Source organism: Nelumbo lutea, chromosome 6, assembly GCF_056320005.1.
Source record: "Nelumbo lutea isolate HS-2025 chromosome 6, American lotus-T2T, whole genome shotgun sequence".
Classification (NCBI taxonomy): domain Eukaryota; kingdom Viridiplantae; phylum Streptophyta; class Magnoliopsida; order Proteales; family Nelumbonaceae; genus Nelumbo; species Nelumbo lutea.
Window position 1 is genome coordinate 2,816,179 of NC_142689.1, and position 20,308 is coordinate 2,836,486.

Below are 20,308 nucleotides of genomic sequence, written 5' to 3' on the forward strand. Positions count from 1 at the left end.
TAATGGGGGAGGGAGAAGATAGTAGAGGGCAAATAGGGATCCGGAATTGGAATCGTAATGGGCTATTCTGATTCCAATTGTTTGGTTGGGTGCAATTGGAATTTTATTCCCGTTCCTGCTGGAATGACATTCCTTCATTTGAGGGAATGGCCATTCCCTACCCCTCCCTTATGAATGAAATCTCATTCCTACTTATTCCAATTTTCACTCATTTCTATCTGAACCAAACAAACTATGAGAATAGACCATTCCGATTCTGATTCCAAAGAATTTCTATTTTGATACGGATTCTGATTCCAATTGCAAACCAAACGGACCCTAAGTATGTGTATACGAAGGGAAATCAAACAGCTGATTTCATTGCCAACCTTGGCCATGAAATTAATATCTAATTTGTTTGGAAGTCCCAGTTATCTTGTAGATTTAGCTAGCATTACATTTGATCATTTTCAGGATTAGGCTACTACTTGTTTCTGTTATTTCATCTATCTCTTCATTACTTACAAAAATAGGAAAAAAAAAAGAGAAAAAATGGTATCTTTTCACTACTGCTCATCTTCTGGTTTATGTCTTACTCCACAATCAAGCTGGGCTTTTCTCTCATGGATCTTCTAATGCAGTCTACAATGCATAAGGTTCAGTTCTACAAAATTTTCCACCAGTTACATACATACACACATCTAGTAGTAGCACAGGGGCTACTGATGCTTCTCCTAAATCATTAATGGAAAAAGTTACACCCAGATTGAAATATCTTAACTCGGATAATGAAGCCTTATTCCAAATATTACAACAAACAAACAAAAACACAAAGCATTACCGGGAATGCTACACTAATAATTCAATATCTCAATTCAGCCTAACAAACATTTTTCCAACTATTACATTAAAAAGCAACAACGAAAAATACTCCTTTATGATGGCAGGGTGTATTACTCTACAGTTGGTGTAGTATGAGTTGAGCTCCATGTTGTGGTTGAAGAGTTATAACGGTGTAAGGAGCATGTGCATATGTAGGTGAAAGCTTGAATGAAAAATGTTGTAGAATCATAGCCAGAGCCATCTTAGCTTCTATTGCGGCAAAACCTTGGCCTAAACAGAATCTTGGACCCCATCCAAAAGGATAGAATGCAACTTGATCCTTTGATGCCTTTGAAAATCCTTCCGAGAATCTCTCTGGTCTGAATTCTTGTGCATCTTCACCCCAAATGTCAGGATCATGATGCATAAGGTATGTTGGAAAATAAAGCTCAATCCCAGCAGGGAGGGATATGTCTCTTAGCTTGGTTTTCTTGTGAGTATACCGGAATAGATTAACCACAGGTGGATATAATCTTTGGACTTCATTTAGTATCATTGTTACCTGCAAGGGAGGGAGACCCATAACCTAACCATGACAATTGATGCTACTCCTATAACATAGTTTTTTTAATTGATTCTGGCCTTTTACATACTTCATAAACCCAAATTTTCAAATTTATGAATTGCAAATGGGAATATTAGATACCCAGTCCCTAGATCAGAAAATACAATAAATAGTAATTTTACTATACGTAAATATAAAAAAGATTTTAAGACTATTATTAATAAATATTAATTTTTCTGAAAATTATTAAGGGTGGTTTGTTAGTAGCAGATAACTGCAAATTAAGTGCGGTTGGATGGTGTTCCAAGTAGGAGGCAAACTTCTAGGAATAGAGTCCATGACAATGATAAAACTGTTACCAAGCAGAACAGTACATAGGACACGATGGCCAATAGGGCATCCAAGAGTCCTGCTTTAGGCCAGCTAGTGCTGTATCTTGAAGCTCATGGGTTGGTCTTTGGCCTAACAAAAGATAGGTCAGGCTTAGGCTGAAGTGCTTTACTGAAAAAACAGGTGCAATGGGAAACTCACATATACTAGCTACTCGTACATTTGATTTTGCCATATTCTATTGTTAGGAAATGAAACTACGATGCCTAATTGGTAAACGGACGAACAGAAGCACTTACAAGCCTAAGGTGAGATATAGCATCTATATCAGGCGTTCTTTTTCCACAGATCTGCAGAACTTCTTCTCTTGCCTTCTCTTGCCAGTCTTGATGCATAGCTAAGACAATCATGGTCCAGGCCAACCAGACAGCTGTTGTTTCTTGGCCAGCAAAGTAGAACAACTTACATTCTTCTATAAGATCTTCGATTGTCATCTGATCATTGCTCAAATTTTTTACATTTACTTGTGTATCAATCAGGTCACTGCATTGCAGCATCAAGCCTAGTAAGTTGTCACTGCTGGATTCCCCAGTGATCATTGCGTGCCTCTTCTGGTGGATCATATCTCTCAGCATTCTTTTGATCTCATTGTCCAAACTATACCTCCTCCTGTTCTTCTTTGTGGGAATGAATCTGTATAAACCATTGCATTGATGGTGCTATTTTGTTAGACTTCCTATTTGGAACAATCATCGTTTGTTTAAAAGGAAAGCTGAAATTTAAATATGCTTCACCTGGCAAAATTTATTTGGAATAGGATAAGATGTTCAGTACCTTAAACCAGGGAAATATAAACTTTGATAAGCTTCAAGGACTAGTAAAGCTTGTTCCTTCTGAAGTTCAAAAATCCTTTGGCCTTCTTCATAACTGCTTCCAAAGGCTGCCCGAGAAATGGCATCTGAGCTAAAATTGGAGAGGTCAGGCCAGACATCTAATTCACAAGATCCTTGAGGACTAACAAGTTTCTTCCATCGCTCGATCAAGTTATTGCAACTAACAGTGAATGCCGGCACCATCCCCTGCAGCCGGGAAATTAAATGGAAAAACAAAATAGTATAGATGAAGCAAAGATTACCATGTATCCATGAAGAAAATATAGATTTTAGATAGAAATGGACCCACCCTGTCCCTACTCCCTATGAAGATTGTTAATATAGATTGTGATTAGTACCCAGAGAAACCTTATGTGTATATACGCTGAGTGTAAAGTAAATTCAACTTAAAGAGGTGGAAGGGAAAAGTACCTTGAGTTTATTTTGGTGGAAGGCGGGAGATATCATTTTTCGGCGACCAGCCCATTTGTCTCCCTCCAGGGTTGAGAGTCCCAGTTGCAGAAGATCAACAAGAGGGTTCAGTGGTGGCTTTTGAAACTGATAGGATTTGTCAGTAAATACTAGTCTGAACAGCTCAGGATCAGATATGATCAACCTAGGCGCTGTTCCTAACCAAGTGTAACATATCTTGCCTACATAAAACAAACAACAGTAATATGCATACGATCAACTACACACCCAAAAGAGAAGTGGGAAGATTAAAGTATTCCATGGGATGTACAGAACAGAGTGATCCATGTATCTAATGTATCCACTAAAAAAAAAAAAAAAAAAAAATACACGCTGGAAACCAAACAAAACAAGCAGTGGTCTACACATTTATAGCCAGCCACAAGCCCATAATATGTTGCGATTTACAGGAGAGGTCGATCGAATTTGTTTACACTGCAAATTTTCATTGGTAATTTATTTTGAGTGATATAATTCAGTGAGAATGCTGTCACACTTCACAAACAAGTTGCAATTGACATGTATTTTTGGGGGCTAAGTTATCAAACAAGTAACAATTAATGTTGAGAAATGATGATGCATCCAAGAAAACGATCAGTTCAAACGAATTGAAAAGTAGGGACAGAGACGACAGTAGAAGACAAATGGTTTACCGTACTGTTGAACGGTCTGATAGATGAATGGTAAAACACGTGGCGCAATCTGGTGGTTCAAATTCATGGGTTTGGAGCAAGCTTCGGTCAACAACCTCACATAGTCTTTCATGTAACCGTGCAGGAGCTTGTAAGGCGCGCCTTTGATTCCTTGCTGCTTCAATTGCTTCTCCAGCCATTTGGGTCTCCACCAGACGGAGTAGACAACTTTTACGCACCCGAACAACACGACCAAAAGAAGCAGAAGTAGAATCCAAAATCTCGGGTTGCTGATGAAGAAGGCCTTGACGAAATCTTCCATCTCCGACTCCGATTGATGCCTGATGGAATGGGAAACTGGAAACAGAAAGCCCTTCTCCCTCCCTAAGTTGCAAGTCCCACTCCCAAGAGGACAAACTATTTCCTTTCCTACCGGAGTGAAGTGAAGAAAGCAGCAAAAACGATGCGCTACTTATAATAGTATAGGGTTAAAAACTTTTATAGAAGGTCCTCCCGTTCATCTCCTGAGGAGACGACGGACGGAGAGATGGTGTTTTCCCGGAAATAGCACTTTCTGACAAAAAAGTCAAAGTAAGAAGCCGATGGATCTGCGGGGGGAGAAAGAAAACAATATCTTTTTGTTAGAAAGAAAATATCTTTTTTCATCCTTTGATTGGCACTTCCAAAGAGGGAGAGAGAGAAGCGTGGGGAGAAAGAAAATGTCGGTTTGATGTTAAGCCAACCTATTAGATAATCCAGGACGCAGATCAAAAAGAAAAAGTTTTGGGCCCAAGCCCGGCCTGTGTAAAATTGTAAGTTGGGTTGCTGGGATTGAGACTAGAGAGAGTGAGTGCTGTGGGATTGAACAGAATTTAAGTGGATCATCAGATCAAATGCGTAAAATAAGATGGTAACAGTTTCTTGATATGCAAAATCATTAGCCAGGTTATGGGATCTTCTTGGCCTCTTGGGTGGTGGCTTAGAATCTAACCCTTCAAGAGATAATAATAAAGCTTGAAATCATGTTAAAGAATACTTTGATACAAATCCTGTAGGAATTCAAGCTTTAGGCTCCAACCCGAACTCCATCAAAATTAAGTTCGATGCATCAGCCATTAGAAATGGTTGTTGTGCTTTCGGATGTATTATAAGAAACCATAGGGGTGAAGTTTTCGGATCCAAAATGGGCAAAATTGGAGTCACCACAATATCTGTAGCTGAGATGTGGGCTGCTTTAGTGGCCCATAAACTTGCTCTCCAGATAAATAATGAATTGGTTATAATTGAAGTATATTTTCTCCTTGGGCTTAGTTTGGAAAGAGTACAAATGCAAATATGTACAGCGTAGATACATACAAAATATAAGGTTTTGCACTCTACATATTTGCATTTGTACTCCTTCCAAACTCAGCCTTGGTATCAACATCCTACAAGGAAAAATCAACCCCCTGGTGGAAGTGCTGAACTTTGTTCGGGGAATGCAAGCAGATAAAGCTTAGGAACTTTGCCAGATTGGTTGGCGCGAGGTGGGTCATGTTTGTGACTATTTTTTCATTCATTTTCTTTCAAATTTTAAAAATTATCCTTTGAAAGCACATTTATAAAAACACTTATTAATCATTTTTGTGAAAGCACTTTTCTAAAAGTACTTTTACGAAAGTGCTTTTTCGTAAAAGTGTTTTTTGTAAAAATACTTTTATAAAAGTATTTTTGTTCAATTCAACTAGATATAATATTATAACTGGTATTTTAAAATTTGACTAAGGAAAGTTTTGAAAGAAAAAAAAAATGAATAAGTGCTTATTATATAAACATTTAAAAAAGCTAAAAATTTGAACTTACAAAAAACTCTTATTTTTAAAATAAACACTTATTTTGAGCTTATTTCCCAAATACCAATAAGTGCTTAATAGCCAAAATAAACACTTATTTTTAAGCACTCACAAACATTACTTAAAGGGGCTTAAATTAGATCACACCCGGTTTGATCCACACTCTGTTTCTGATGTGATATATATAGGCCCAGGCGCAGTTAAATATGGTGCCCAATTAGTTCCCAAGTAATTGTACAGTACTACAATTAATACCCTGGTGAGAAAGTGAGATGACACAGAAAAACAACACAACGCTCTTATTTGCAATGTAGAACGACATTAATCTCATTTCTTATGTATTCACTGTAGACTGTGTGGCCCACAATTATAATTCATTGGAGGATAACAAGAAACCGTGAAGAATCACGGCCCATCATCTTGATTTCAATGATGCCCAAACTTTGGGCTTGGGCTACTTAGTCTTAGTGTCAAGCCCAACACAAATCATTGCAAAATATGAAACGAGGCGCAGTATGATCATCCACTGTGTTTAACAGGCTACATAACCAATCACGAACAAACACGCATCAGTATTCCATACACATAGAGCCTACAGCTAGAGTCTTCGAACACAGATGCGCCAGAAACATGTGTGAGTGTGGCACAAAATGACAAATAACCACTGTAGCATATATAAATTGCATCTGTTGTTGTACAGGATGATATTTGTCAATTGGCCTGGAAAGGCCTCCAATCAATGTATAAGTTGATTCTTGATACTACTCTACAATCTTCACCTGGCTTATTGTGTGATTACCTTGAAAAGGGATTCTTTGATTTCAAAATATTATCTTTAAAGAAAATTAATCACAATAAAAATAATGATAAGAACGTGAAGAAACATGAGAGAAGATTGTTCATGGGAGCGAGAAACAGTGGTTTCAACTTTCAAGTAAGAAAACAAAACAAGGAAGATAGCGCAATTTTGTTTCTTTAGTCGTTTTTGATAATTTAAAGACATAAAAATGAAAAGAGCTAAATAGACACCATTTAGCTCAACCACATTAAAATTTTTCACTTCAGTCACATTAAACTTTTACTCTTATTAAAATTGGATGCAAATAGGCTGCCGTGGCTCGACCAGTTGAGCTTAATTTTGAGCCAATCTCTTGGTTTTTTTTTTTTTTCGATTGGCTTGGTTTGAAGAAAAGGTAGGGAAAGATAGTAAAATTTATACGAGATTTATAAAGGTTTCTTTATTATTTATTTTCTTTTCTCTGCATTTTCCCTTAAACCAAACATGGGTTAATTGAAACCTTACTAAGTGAAAAGGAAATCATTTTACTCGGGCCTTTTTCCGGATGGACTTGCTAGTTGCTACAGCACTACCGCAGTTGTGTGTTGGAGGACCACTGGGGCCGGCCTTATTACACTCCTGCTCTTGTGCTTGTAGTGCCACTTTCCCTGCACAAGAAATAAATAAATAATTAAACAAACAAGTAGAATCCACTCCACCATGGTGCCTGGGCTGGGAAGTTACATTTTCCTTTTAGCATGAGCCAAAGGCCAAACCGTGGTGGGAAGTAGAAACACGATGAGTGATTCATTTATAAATTGGAATATTTTATTGCATTTACTCGTGGGTAACTTTCTTGCTCTGCACGACCCGGGTCCGGCTGGACTCCATCCTTTTTTTTTTAATTAAAGCATGTTATTTTACCAAATATAAATAAATAAATAAAACAAAAATAAAAATAATAATGCCTGTCAGACTCCACCCTTGAGTCCCAATCCTGGATTATTATATGGGTCTCATATATGTTATATCTTGATTATTGCTCCAATCGCCAATTGTAAATTCTTACCCTGAGTTGGATTGTAGTTGAATTTACACCAACCAAAGTTCATGTAGGATTATTAGTTTTCTATTTTTTTTCACTGGCTATGGAATTGATTCATTGAGTTACCTTTGGGGGAATTCCGCCCCAAAGTTAAAAAAAAAAAAGATGTTGGGAAAAGGGGTTATTATAACTTTGGAGGAGAAGCTCTAAATCGTGTTTGAAGACAATGTTTTTGGAACGTTATTTGTCTCCATTCAGTTTCACCGATTTTGTTGTTGGGTTACAAGCAAATTCGCCCACAAGATACAATAGAGCCTTGGACGAATCTACAACCAGCAAAGTTGAAGAGTCTCTAAAGGAACATTCTGTGAGACTGTAGTAGACTGGATTGAGAGAGAGAGAAAGAGAGAGAGAGAGAGAAAGAGAAAGTGAATTTCGAAATTGTGTTTTTGGAGTCTGATTCATGCTCATTAAATAGTTTATGAAGAGGCATGAAGAAAATGTAGGTGCTGGTTTAGAGAAGGCACATTCAACAGTCACAAATTCAAACATTATGACTGTTTAAAAAATAGTTAACAGTTAACTTTGAATTGTGCCTCTTGATCACTCACACCCGATCGAATTGTGATCATTGATCTCATCAACGGTTATCAAGGTCAGTATCGCACCAAAACTAAAGCCGCCCTTTGCGAGCCACGCGGGTGCGCACGTGCAAAGTGCCCCTCACATGCGTGCGCGCGCATTGCGCGATATCAAACCCCCATACTTTCTTTTACTAATTCTAAAGAGTGTAAATCAGCTCCTATTAAAATACTGGAAACAAAGCTTATAATTTTCCAATGTGGAATAAATTCAAAATTGGGTTTTGGAAGAAAAAATCTAATTTTTCAATCAAGTGTACAGGTACAATTTCTCATGCAATTGACGAATCAAACCGATTGGATTTAATCTCTTATGAGATTAAAATCCAACAAAACATCAGTTATTTTTTTTACTAGTATAATTAAAATTAAAACAATACATCTTTTTTTGAACTCTTTCATTTTTTTCCATAAATGGAGGGAAAGTTGGTGACTGGAAAAATGTCAACCCATAATTATATGTTCACCTTTTATTGATAAATATTTTTGTATTTTTTTATAGATAAATAAACTATATTATAATAATGAAAGATTAATAACGTCCTTTACATCTGCCACCCCGGGGAAATGGTTCATCTAAAAAAAGTCCTGAGTATAAGTCTTGGCCATTAGATCCATAGGCCCATAGGCGGGGTCAACCAATCAGATGGAGAATGGGGGGAGGGAAAAATTTGCATGCGATGGTAATGGTGCTTCTCTATTCCGGTGCTTTGTTCATACCTATAAGTGTGATGGAGGGTAATATTGAATTTAAAAAAAAAATTATGTGTTATGTGGTGTTATATAGTACAATTTTGATGGAACATTAACGAACACTTATCCTAAGGGTAGAATTAATCAATTGTCAAAAAATTTAAGGATACTCTTAAAATAATAATTAAATAAGAAGAGTAAAATTAATCAATTAATTGAATAATAACGGTAGTTTAAAAAATTTATCCTTTAAACTGAGTTTGGAAGTACAAATGCAAATGTGTAGAGTGAAAAACCTTATATTTTGTATTAATTTATATGTATTTATATTGTACATATTTGCATTTTTACATATTTAGACTCAATTTAGAAAGAATATAAATACAAATATATACAATATAAATACATACAAAATAATATAAAATATAATTTAAAAAATTTACAAATTTGATGCTGATGGTGCGCAATCCGGCCAGTCCCAGCTGTCAATGACCTTGCCTCTGATGGAGCAACAAGGAGCCTGAAATGGAGAAGATGTGGGAACTCCGGGGGGAACCCTGTGAGATTGCTCCGAAACTCAAGTTAGTATTCTCTCAAAGGCAAGATAAAACTAGATGGCACAAAGTTTGCATACCTTGTTGTTGGGGGTAGGGGGCCTCTTATAACCACTTCGCACACTCACTCCGAGGCCTCTGTCAGGTCGGATATGATTACTTCTGTGTTTCTACCAGTTCAGGTGTCATCCCTTCTGCCGGAATAGAACCGCCACTACTCCTTGTCGGAGCCGTCTCTGTAACTGGAGATGGCGGTGGCAAGTGGCCGTTTGAAGTGCGGTTGTCAAGCGTCAGATCCTAAGTTAGTCAGGTGCGCTGCCCTTGGATACGAACTTCCTCGGTGTCAGGAATTGTACGGTTGTTCAGTTTGGTGTCCTGGAGGTGAAGTGCTGGAGTGGTGAGCGAGGTGAAGTCTTGAGTTCGGAGGTGTGTCCCGAACTGCCATAGGGCAGGCCAGTTCGGAGAGGTGTGTCCTGAACTGCCATAGGGCAGGCCAGTTCGGAGAGGTGTGTCCCGAACTGCCATAGGGCAGGCCAGTTCAGGTTATTGCCCTTTGGGTTTGGCTCGGGGCCTAAGGGAGAGTTCGGACCGCTGGTAGGGAGTTCGGACTGCTGCTTCCTCCCTTTGGTGCTCGCGCCTTAGGCGTGCTGTTGTCTTTGCCATGTGTAGCGTAATTACAAGGTCGGGCCAAATCTTTCCTTCATCAATTGCCCCCACTCCTCGTGCTAAGGGTCTTGCCTTGACGCGGGGAGTTCGCGAGGTGGCAGGTGGATTTGTCCCATACTTCGAATCCTGATAGCGCGAGGTGATTGTCAGGGTTCTTTGGGTTTCTCGAGCGCCCAAAAGGCGGGAGACACGCCTACCTGCTTGCAAATACTAATAGACGTGGCGGTGTGCGTTTATTTCAAATTTCAAAAAGGCGCACCTCTGGGAGACGTGACAACGGGTCTTTTCGATTTTGAAAAAAAGCGTCATTGCCAATTGAAAGGCGAGGAGACGTGCGCTGGTCATTCTATCAGTTTCAGAAAGATGTGCACCAGCATTTCATTAGTGTTAGAAAGACGTGCGCCAATCACGTCTCAGTCTCATGGGACGTGCTGTCAGTGCGAATGTGGGTCGTCGGATTGGCTCTGATCTGCACCGTCGGTTTTTGGTTTCTGTGGGTATAAATAGTAGGGGACCCCAATCGCTTTGTCACTTCTGCGCTTTGCATCTTGAGCTCGCATCCAAGTTTTAGCTCGCGTCCAGGCTTTTAGCTCGCGTTCAGGCTTTTAGTTCGCGTCCAGGCTTTTAGTTCGCCTTCAAGGTTTTTTGTTTGTTCCGGTTTTCGAAGTCTGTTCAAACCTTTTTTCGGGTGAGTACTTTCCTGGAATCCACCTGTTCTCCTCTATGTCTAGCTTGTATAGCTCATACGGTTCTTCAAGTGGATCAGATGCAGGTTCTACGAACCGAGTTGCATCACCCGATGGCCTTAGCGAACCTGAGGTAGAACTTGAGGAAGAGTTTGAGCCCGTAGGTCGAGCCACTTCGGGCAGTTTGGCGTCTACCTCCCGTCGAGGTCGGATGTTAGACAGGTTTGGTCCTTCGACCATGACGCCTGAGGGGCTCTAATCCCTTATTACCTATTACAACTTGCCTGGGGAATACGCTTATTTCATTCCTCCGGGTAGCTTTCCTTGGGAACACAGTCTTGAAGAGATTGTGATATTCCGAGAGCAGCTCGCTGCGGGGCAGCGACTGCCTTTCCACCCCCTTCTTGTCGAGGTCATAAACCCCTTCGGCGTTACCGTCGGCCAGTTTCACCCAAACTTCATTCGTAACTTGATGGGGACAATCTCCCTTTTTTGCGAACAAGGCTTTCCTTTAGACTTGAATATATTCTCCTCTATTTTAATGCTTAAGAAACAAGCGGATCCACTTCTCGGAAGTAGGCGGGCGTATTACCTGTCTCCTCGCCCGGGTTTTAAATTCTTGCACGAACTTTCCAACAAGGTCCCGGCGTGGAAGCGGGACTACTTCGGGGTGCGAAGTGTACAAGGGTGGCCTTTTCAGACCTGGTGGGGAATGGCCACCCCTGACTCCGGTGTCACGCTTGATAAAGAGATAGTGAAGGGCCTACGACAATGGGCACGGTTAGGGCTAAAATGCCATCAGTACCTGACGAAGGCCAAGCTCATTGCGGCCAGCCTGAGTTCGAGTAGGTTCCTTGCTCAGAGGTTTTCTTGTTTTGCTTTGTTCTTTCATTTTTTCTAATGTCGAACTCTTTTTTGCAGGTGTGATGGACTCAGAGAGGACTCGCAGTGGGAACTTGTTCCAAGGCATGAAGAGGAGGAAGTGGGTTGCCAAGCGAACTCGTGCTAAGCTGCCTCCGGATGCGGAGCCTTATGTACCAGACTACATGTCAGAGGATCCGCCCAGGGAGCCCGAGGTGGCTTCTTCAATGCAAAAAGCGGCAGGGGCCCCTTATACCGAGACTACTCACACGGGTGCCCCCGTCTACTCTAGTGCTCCCGCTTACTCTGGGTCTGCTCATACGCGAGCTGGGCCCTCAGGCTCGAGAGCTCAAGAGGAATTCAGGAGCGTGCTGTCGCTGAACTATGCTCTTCAAAAGAGTAGGGAGGCCACCTTCCCCGAGGAGATCGCAGCGTGGACTGATCTTCCTTTGAACTAGGTCGCATGTCATGCCACTACTCATGCTATGGTGGTGAGTCAGATTTCTTGTCGGGCTTCTTTGTTTTTATCCCTCTTGCTGTCGTTCTCTTAATCGTTTGTTCCTTTTGGTAGGTGAACTCTTCTATTCATGCCTTGACGGTCCAGGTGGAGAGGAGCTCAAGGCAGGCGCGAGCTGCTGAAGAGGCTTTCCGTGCCGCTGAGGCGACTACCCGAGCTGCTAAGGCGGCTGCTCGTGCTGTTATGGCCAGGCAGGCGAGGTCTCATAGGGATGCCGAGGCCATGGGGGTGGTTGTGAAGCATATGGAGGACCTGAGATTGGATCTGCAGCATCAGGTCGAATACCTTCAGGAGGACATAAGGGAGAAAATGCAGATCTTTTCCCAAGGCATCGAAGATGCCAAGAAGAAGGCCATTGATGAGTACATCGCCTCACCGCGCTTTGATGACTTAATGGTGGACTCGTATAGAAGGGGATTTAATCTGAGCCGATGGATGATCCGGAACATGTACCCCGAGCTCGATATCAGTGCCATATCCACTTTGTGCATAACTCAGGAGATGGCCAATGCTGCCGATGGCGAGCCGGATTTCGAGGGCGAGGCAGGACCTTCGGGTGTCGTTGAAGTGCTTTCTGATAATGAAGAAGTAGCTCTAGGGTTGTGAAAATGCAATTTTTTTTATCAAATGTACTCTTCCTTGTCTTCTAATGGAATGACTTTTCTTTTGGTGAAGTGTTGGTTGTTCTTTCTCCCGAACTGACCGTAACTGACCATATGCCCAATCTGTTTTTCTTGCCCGGGTCACTGCACTCACGTGACCTGTCCCTTAGGCTCTGGTAGCAATTTCGTCCACTTCGATTGGCGGTCTATAGGTAGTATCGCCTTAAGTTGACGATGTTCCACGCTTGGTGTACTTGTTTGCCTTCTAAGGTTTTAAGCTTGTATGCCCTTTCGAGCGCTCTCTTTACTCTGTAGGGCCCTTCCCAATTTGGTCCAAGTTTGCCCACGCCGGGTTCGGGCACCATAATCTTACAGAGAACCAGGTCACCGACTTAGAAGTTCCACTTTTTTACTCTGGCGTTGTAGTACCGAGCTACTTTCTGCTGGTAGGCCGCTGTCCGGATGGGCTATAACTGTTGCCAGAGGTTCAACTTCTATCCATTTTGTGAAGTAATCTACTACCACCACTAGGAACTTTCTCCCACCTGTTGCAAGCGGGAATGGCCCCAGGAGGTCGATGCCCCATTGCGCAAAGGGCCATGGGCTAGTGAGGTATTTGAGGTCGGAAGTAGGCTGATGGTGGATATTGGCGTGCTTCCGAGGGGCCTGACTTCCTCTCCGTTGAAGCCCATCAGAGGAGTGTTTGTGGGATTCAACTCACTTCTCTACAATTGTAGCTGGTCAAACGCCGACTTGAAGAGGATGCCCACCGAACTACCTGAGTCCACAAGTACGCGCCGGAGTTCGAAGTCGCTGATCCTTAGTTTTATGACGAGCGCGTCATCGTGGGGATAGTGGACACCTCGCGCGTCGTCTTCGGTGAAAAAGATCGGTTCTTCTGTCTTCGGCCTCTTTGGAGGGTTCTATTCTTCTCAGGTTGCCTTGCGAACTAACGTCTGTGCTGTTGTCGAAGTGCACCCTGCTACCACCGAACCTCCCACTCTCACATGGATGGTTCCCCGAACTGGCCTCTCTTCTGGAGGCGGTTGCTGCAAGGCTTCGGCCGGTCTGCTACTGGATTCGGGGCATCCTTTCCGTGCTCCCCTTGCCGACCTGCCTTATTATTATTATTATTATTTTGTACAAAATTTCTCAAGTATCCACGACGGATGAGTCCCTCTATCTCGTCTTGGAGATTATTACACTGTTCGGTACTATGACCGTGATCTTTATGAAAACTATAGTATAGATTTTTATTTCTCTCGTTTGGATTACTCTTTAGGCGAGGTGGCCACTTTACATAGGGGCGTCCTTGATTGTCATCAAGATCTCGGTCCGCCTTGTGTTTAACGGTGTGTAATCCATCCGAGCTGCTAAGGGAGCTCGGGACGGTTGGTTTGGTTCGGGTCTGGTTTCTTCTATCGCCTCGGTTGGAGGGCTCACCTTCCCTTTTTCTTTTCTCGACTCCGCCCTCGGTTCTTTGGTTGATTTTCTTCCTCTGTTCTCATGAACTTGTCCGCGAGCTTGAGGAAATCGGCCACGGTCGCGGGCTGGCTAGCCACCATGTGCCATTTGAACTCCTTGTGCGTTACCCCTCTCTTGGCCACCGCGAGCTGTACCGCGGGGTCTAATTGCGGTATCTACAAGCATGCTTCATTGAACCACTTGATGTAGCCCCAGATGGATTCTCCTTCCCTCTGGACTACCCTGAAGATGCTTTCCTCGGTTCTGGGGCACCGCTTGCTGGTAACGAAATGTGCGGTGAAGACCTGCATGAACTAGGCCCAGCTTCTTATTGACCCGGGGGCTAGGTTCCGGTACCAGGTGTGGGCCACCCCCTGAAGGTGGTAGTGAAGGCCACGCACATGCACGATTCACTGGCCCTAGCAAGGTGCATTTGGGACTGGAAAGCACCGACGTGGTTGTTGGGGTCAAAGAACCCATCATACTTGTCCAAAGGTGGGAGCTTGAAGTCTCTAGGCATGGGGACTGCCAGGAGTTTTGATGCGAGGGGGGAAGGAACTGAGAGAATTGGGGCAGTTTTTACCTCATCCGAGCTCGTCTCTTCCCTACCTCTGAGCTCGGGCAGGACACGGGTGGCAGTTCGGCGACTTCGTTGGCGCCTTCGTTGAGTGGGCCTGGTACTGGTGCTGCTAGCCTCTGTGTTGCTGAGCTCGATGGGCCCAGAATGTTGGTCAGCTGCTAGAGCGCTGAACCGGTTCTCCGTGAGCGGGAACTCAGTCTTAGAGCACTGAGGTGCTAACTTTGTGGGCGAGGTTCCTGACCCACCTGCGAGCTCCGAGGTGGGGGTAATTTTTCTTTCCTTTCGGCCTGGGGATGAGGCCTGGCTATTAGGGGGGTTCTGGAGTTGGGAAGCTTTTCCTCGGTGAGGGCATCCACCTTGAGGGGAGGCCTTAACCGGCTTCGGAACAGGGTGCCGAGGTGGAAGCAGTGACTGGTTCATGGGTAGTTGAGGGAATTGCTACTGATAATGGTGTTAAGAGAGGTGGTGTAGTACCTGGTGCTGTTGGAGTTGATGCTGCTGGAATTGTTGCATTTGGGCTTGCATTGCCCGCATGCATTGCATTAGGTCGTCCAACTGGTTTTGGCGGGTCGCCAGTGGGACAACAGTTGGTTCAGCGAAGGTTGCTTCGTTAGGGAGTGGAAGAGGGGCGTTCAAGGCAGGAAGGTTTAGGGGCGCCATTGCTTGTGGCGCATTCAAGCTGAGGATCCCATCCATTGAAAGGGGGATGGTGAACTGCCCGATGCACACCACAGGAACTTGGAGTTGTTCCCCGGTGGTGTTCGTTTCTGTGCCATGTCCGGCATTGCTGGAAGAAGCCATGAGTGTTGGAGTTTTTTGGAAGAAGAGGATGTTAAGAGAGTTTTAGATGGAGGCTTTTAGAAGTGATTCCTACAGACGACACCAATTGATGGTGCGCAATCTGGCCAGTCCTAGCTGTCAACGACCTTGCCTCTAATTGGAGCAACGGGGAACCTAAAGCGGAGAAGATGAGGGATCTCCGGGGGGAACCCGGTGAGATTGCTCCGGAGCTCAAGTTAGTATTCTCTCAAAGGCAAGATAAAACCAGATGGCGCAAAGTTTGCATACCTTGTTGTTGGGGGTAGGGGGCCTCTTATAACCACTTCGTGCACTCACTCCGAGGCCTCTGTCAGGTCGGGTATGATTTTTCTGTGTTTCTGCCAGTTCGGGTTTCATCCCTTCTACTGGGACAGAACCGCCACTGCTCTTTGTCGGAGCCGTCTCTGTAACTGGAGATGGCGGTGGCAGGTGGCGGTGGCACGTGGTCGTTTGAAGTGCGGCTGTCAAGCGTCAGATCCCAAGTCAGTTAGGTGCGCCACCCCTGGATACGAACTTCCTCGGTGTCAGGTGGTCGTTTGAAGTGCGGTTGTCAAGCGTCAGATCCCAAGTCAGTCAGGTGCGCCGCCCCTGGATACGAACTTCCTCGGTGTTAGGCACGGTACGGTTGTTCAGTTTGGTGTCCTGGCGGCGAAGTGCTGGAGTGGTGAGCGAGGTGAAGTCTTGAGTTCGGAGGTGTGTCCCGAACTGCCATGGGGCAGGCCAGTTCGGAGAGGTGTGTCCCGAACTGCCATAGGGCAGGCCAATTCGGGTTACTGTCCTTTGGGTTTGGCTCGGGGCCTAAGGGTGAATTCGAGCTCTTAGGTGGGAGTTCGGGCTTCCAATAAGGAATTCAGACTGTTGGTAGAGAGTTCGGACCGCTGATTCCTCCCTTTGGTGCTCGCGCCTTAGACGCGCTGTTGTACCGAAGTATTACCTTTGCCACGTGTAGTGTAATTACGAGGTCGGGCCAGATCTTCCTTCATCGGTTGCCATATACATCAATTAATAAATCAATTAAGTACCACCACTTGTAGGGATGTGCTACCTATAAAACGACACCTACCGTTGGATGATGTAAGTAGTATATATTAATAATGGTTCCCAAAATTGAAGAAAAAAGAGAAAAAATATAAAGGACAAATAGTACAAAGTCATAGAACTGAAGAAGGATCCGGTTTCGTAACGGTTCCCACATGAGGGGGGGTAGCTTTCAATTGAATTTGTCAAAGTGAAAAGGGAACATGGGGCATATGGGGTTAGCTAGATTCCAATCCGACATTAATGAAATTTCCCTCACGCGAGGGGTCCATCGCTGTCCCAACTGAAAAGGAGGGGTCCGGCCCAAAGTTTTGACCAACAGCTGATACGATGTGCCACCTGGCACCTGCACTAGTTGTAGACTAGTAGTAGTAATAGTACAGTAGTGGACCCCCTTAGCCCAAATGAACGATCCTCCTCGCTCGTCGCTCCCTTCTCGTACAGGTATGGGCCCGAAATTAAATTGGCTATAAGACTCCGTACCATGACAGTAAATAAATAAATAAATAATGAAATAGGGAGTGAGCATGAGGAAGAGGAACGTCTCTTCCCAGTTGCCGAGAGACACATCACACATGGACCTGTCTGCGCCCTTCGTACTAAACCAAATCGTGGATTGACTAATTATAAAATAACTAAATATCATTAACAAGAGGATTAAAACAGAAAGCATATGGCAACCTTAAATTTACATTTTCACTAAACCAACACCATGTTTGGTTATATTCGGAGAACACAGATCTCGTTAAAGAAAAAAAGAATAATAAATGAACAGAATTGATAAGTCGAGAGATTTTCCTAAAATAAAATAACGCAAAAAGCGAACAATGACATCACGTTCACATGGTAGTAGTTTATATTTGGTGGTAAAGGTCAAGGAGGAGAGAGTTCTAGAGTAGCGAGTAGCGATTAGCGAGACAACACAACCGTGAATTTTAGAAAGGGTGATGCGTGAGTAATTATGGTGGGATCCGGAATTCGGGATCCCGCCGGCCGCCACTGCCAAACCTAACAACGTATACCAAACTATCCAAGGACTGAGCTGATGAGCCTTCAGGATTCAGTTGATGCCCACATGCACATAAATTGATCGAGATCCGATGAGCAAGCATCTCTTTCACAGCCAATCAATCATTCGTGTTTTCCTTTTCAATGTTGTCGTATAGTAGTACTCGTAGTAGAAATGCCTACCACCAGAGTTTTGTACGTAGCTGTATTACTCTATTTTAGATTTCTCATTCTGGGGTTGTTAGCATCTCAACAAAAACCAAGAAAAAAAAAAAGAGATTTTCTACCATGGGGTGAATACTATTGATGATTCCACATACCTCATTTGTTTTGTAGCTAAAAAAGCAAGTGTTATTAATTTAACAGATACGACTGGGAGGAAAAGGGCCAATCCATGGGTTGAGAGCATATAACATCATAATAAATATAGCAAAAAAATAAAAATCATTAAAATTCTTGGCAAGGGAAGACAATGGCTAATTAGAAATGGTTCATTGAATATCCATTAATATCATATCCTCTGCAAATAAGGTTATCAGGAAATTGACCAGATTAAATGTCCCAAAAGATTTTTGGTTTGGTTACGCTTCAATGACTTGGAGGCTGGAGCTGATGATATTGCCAAAACCATGGATCTCATTATATCCATCCCTTTTTACTTTTTAAGGTGGGTTTCAATGAGCACTTACCAAGACTCAGACTCTTATATAGCGTGGCATTGATGATGGCTGGGCTGAACTGTAAAAATCCACCCCCCCCCCCCCCAAATAAAATAAAATAAACAAAAAAAAAAAAAGTGGAAAACAGAAGAATCGAGGTAGATTCCATGCCAGCCTGCCGCTCCCCCAGCTAATTGAGCGGGTCCACGCAAATCTCATCATATTCACCAATGAGATGATGGTTCCTCGTATGTCGTATTAATCCTGGCCTTCCAAAGTAAAAAGGCACAATAACGAAATAGTGCTGCAGAATGAAGATTACGGAGAGAAACCAGTAAAACTACAGTCAGGGTCTAAAGGCTGCGCGCAGCCCAAATAGGAATGGCGACTGTCATATTCCCCGCCCTTGCCCCAACTCCATCTTCATCCCCTATCTTTGCCGGAGAAAAATTTGTTCTTCATCCTCCATCTCCAAAACAATAATAGTATTGGGAATTTGAATCTCTAATTTAAATAATAATATCTAAGATTCTATTAAGAAAAAAGTACCAATCAGCCCATATCAAAATTTATTAGGCTTAAAATATAGGGGGAATGCATCCTGACCGTGAATTGATGCTAAATTCACGGACAGGAAGTGGTTTATAAGGGGGAGAGGGCTAGTTGCAGGAGGGCTGGAATTAAGAATTCTGCATCATGTATTTCCGTTGCTTTTCCCAATTGTTGCAGATTATGATTATATTGAATCTAGCAAAAGGAAATTTATCGATAGGATTAATAAAGCCATAAACACACAAACCCTTTTTATTTTTGGCTTTAACGTGAACACCGATCAAACTACAACCATGCCTAGCTAGCTTAGTACACCAGACCATACCATATGCCAAACTGACTGAAAAAAATAATAATAATAAACAAAAAGTCTTTGTAAGATTCTCATTCTCCACAGTAAGAAATTAACCCAACCAGAGTGTAGAGTCTAGTGGTTATTATTCAAGATGACAGTCCAGCGGTTTTAACTCCTAGCTAGCTAGATGTCTTACACAAGATACAGAGGATCATCGTTGACCGTTATTCATGGATATCTACAAGATGGAGGGGGAGAAGACACACTAGGCCCCTGCAAGTGCAACTAATTAGTGACCTTCTTATTAGTTTGGAGGAAGGAACAACAACTGGCTTTGGATTATTGTGCTAACCAATTCTCCTCGCAATCAATGCTTTACGGTCATGATCGCCTAACAAAACTAGAAAACCCAAACGATTTAATTGTTTGTGGTATTGAGCTGCTAGTGCTACCTGTTCCCCAAGAGCCTGTGAAGCCTGACGATAAGCTCCTCCTCATCATGGGTTATATTCCCCCTCTTGATGTCTGGTCTCAGATAATTCAACCAACGAAGCCTACAACTCTTTCCACATCTCTTCAGACCTGGATTATCAACCATTCAAATAATAAATAACACAGAAATTCCGTGACTGGAGTAAACCAAAAAATAAAAAAAGAACGAACCCAAAATGGAATGGAATTGAATCCACATTTGGGTTCATCATCTTGAAAGCAAACAACAGATCGAGCAAAGCAAGGTGGTTGTCTCCTGCCCGGCGGTGGCTCTTGATGAACTCACTCACCTGCCTTCTTGGGAAGGTTTCTCCATTTTCCTTCACCATGGATTTTAATGTAATCCTTGAGGATTTTGTCTTCATGAGCAGTCCAGGCTCCTCTGTTCAAGCCCTCTTTGGAGCAACAAGGGCTTCTACCCATTTGGAGAGACTCGAGACTTGGAACACCAAACCCCTTATTGTTTGTCTCACAGGTGAGAGTATGTGTAAGAGAGGGGTTCTTATAGTAAGGTGCCCAGAGATTTCCACGTGGGTTTTCTCTTGGCTGAGAGAGTGGAGGGGTGATTTTTTTTATAGTTGGGTTCTCCAATTTTTTTTAATAGTTAAATATTGAATATTAGAAGCCGATGGGTAGTACCAGGGCTCATAAACATGTTTAAAATTAAATGAAGAATAAAAAATTGGGGAAAGGGTTTTGGTAGCATGTGAATATGTGATTGGGGGGGGGACCATGTCATGAGGAACAATTTTACTATTAAAAAAAGTTAATTTTTTGATTGATTTGTGTAATAAGTGATGATATCTAGTTTGTTCATTATGATATTTGCATTTGCAACTTATTTAATATTATCAT

The 20,308-nt window shown here is 42.8% G+C and overlaps 1 protein-coding gene and 1 long non-coding RNA gene across 2 annotated transcripts; both read right to left on the minus strand.

Moving 5' to 3' along the window:
* Positions 1 to 745: 745 nt before the first annotated feature.
* Positions 746 to 4,568, minus strand: LOC148846837 (cytochrome P450 CYP72A616-like). Its single transcript, XM_088952508.1, has 5 exons — positions 3,693 to 4,568; positions 3,001 to 3,221; positions 2,531 to 2,775; positions 1,996 to 2,389; positions 746 to 1,363 (listed from the first exon to the last, which is right to left on the minus strand). Exons 1-5 carry the CDS (start codon positions 3,991 to 3,993, stop codon positions 938 to 940), a joined length of 1,587 nt encoding a protein of 528 aa, XP_088808634.1. The 5' UTR covers positions 3,994 to 4,568; the 3' UTR covers positions 746 to 937.
* A 14,807-nt stretch (positions 4,569 to 19,375) lies between these two features.
* LOC148846838 (uncharacterized) lies at positions 19,376 to 19,997 on the minus strand. The gene is made up of 2 exons (XR_016100353.1): positions 19,744 to 19,997; positions 19,376 to 19,543 (listed from the first exon to the last, which is right to left on the minus strand). It is a non-coding gene; the product is annotated as an uncharacterized LOC148846838 (long non-coding RNA).
* Between the last annotated feature and the right edge of the window lie 311 nt (positions 19,998 to 20,308).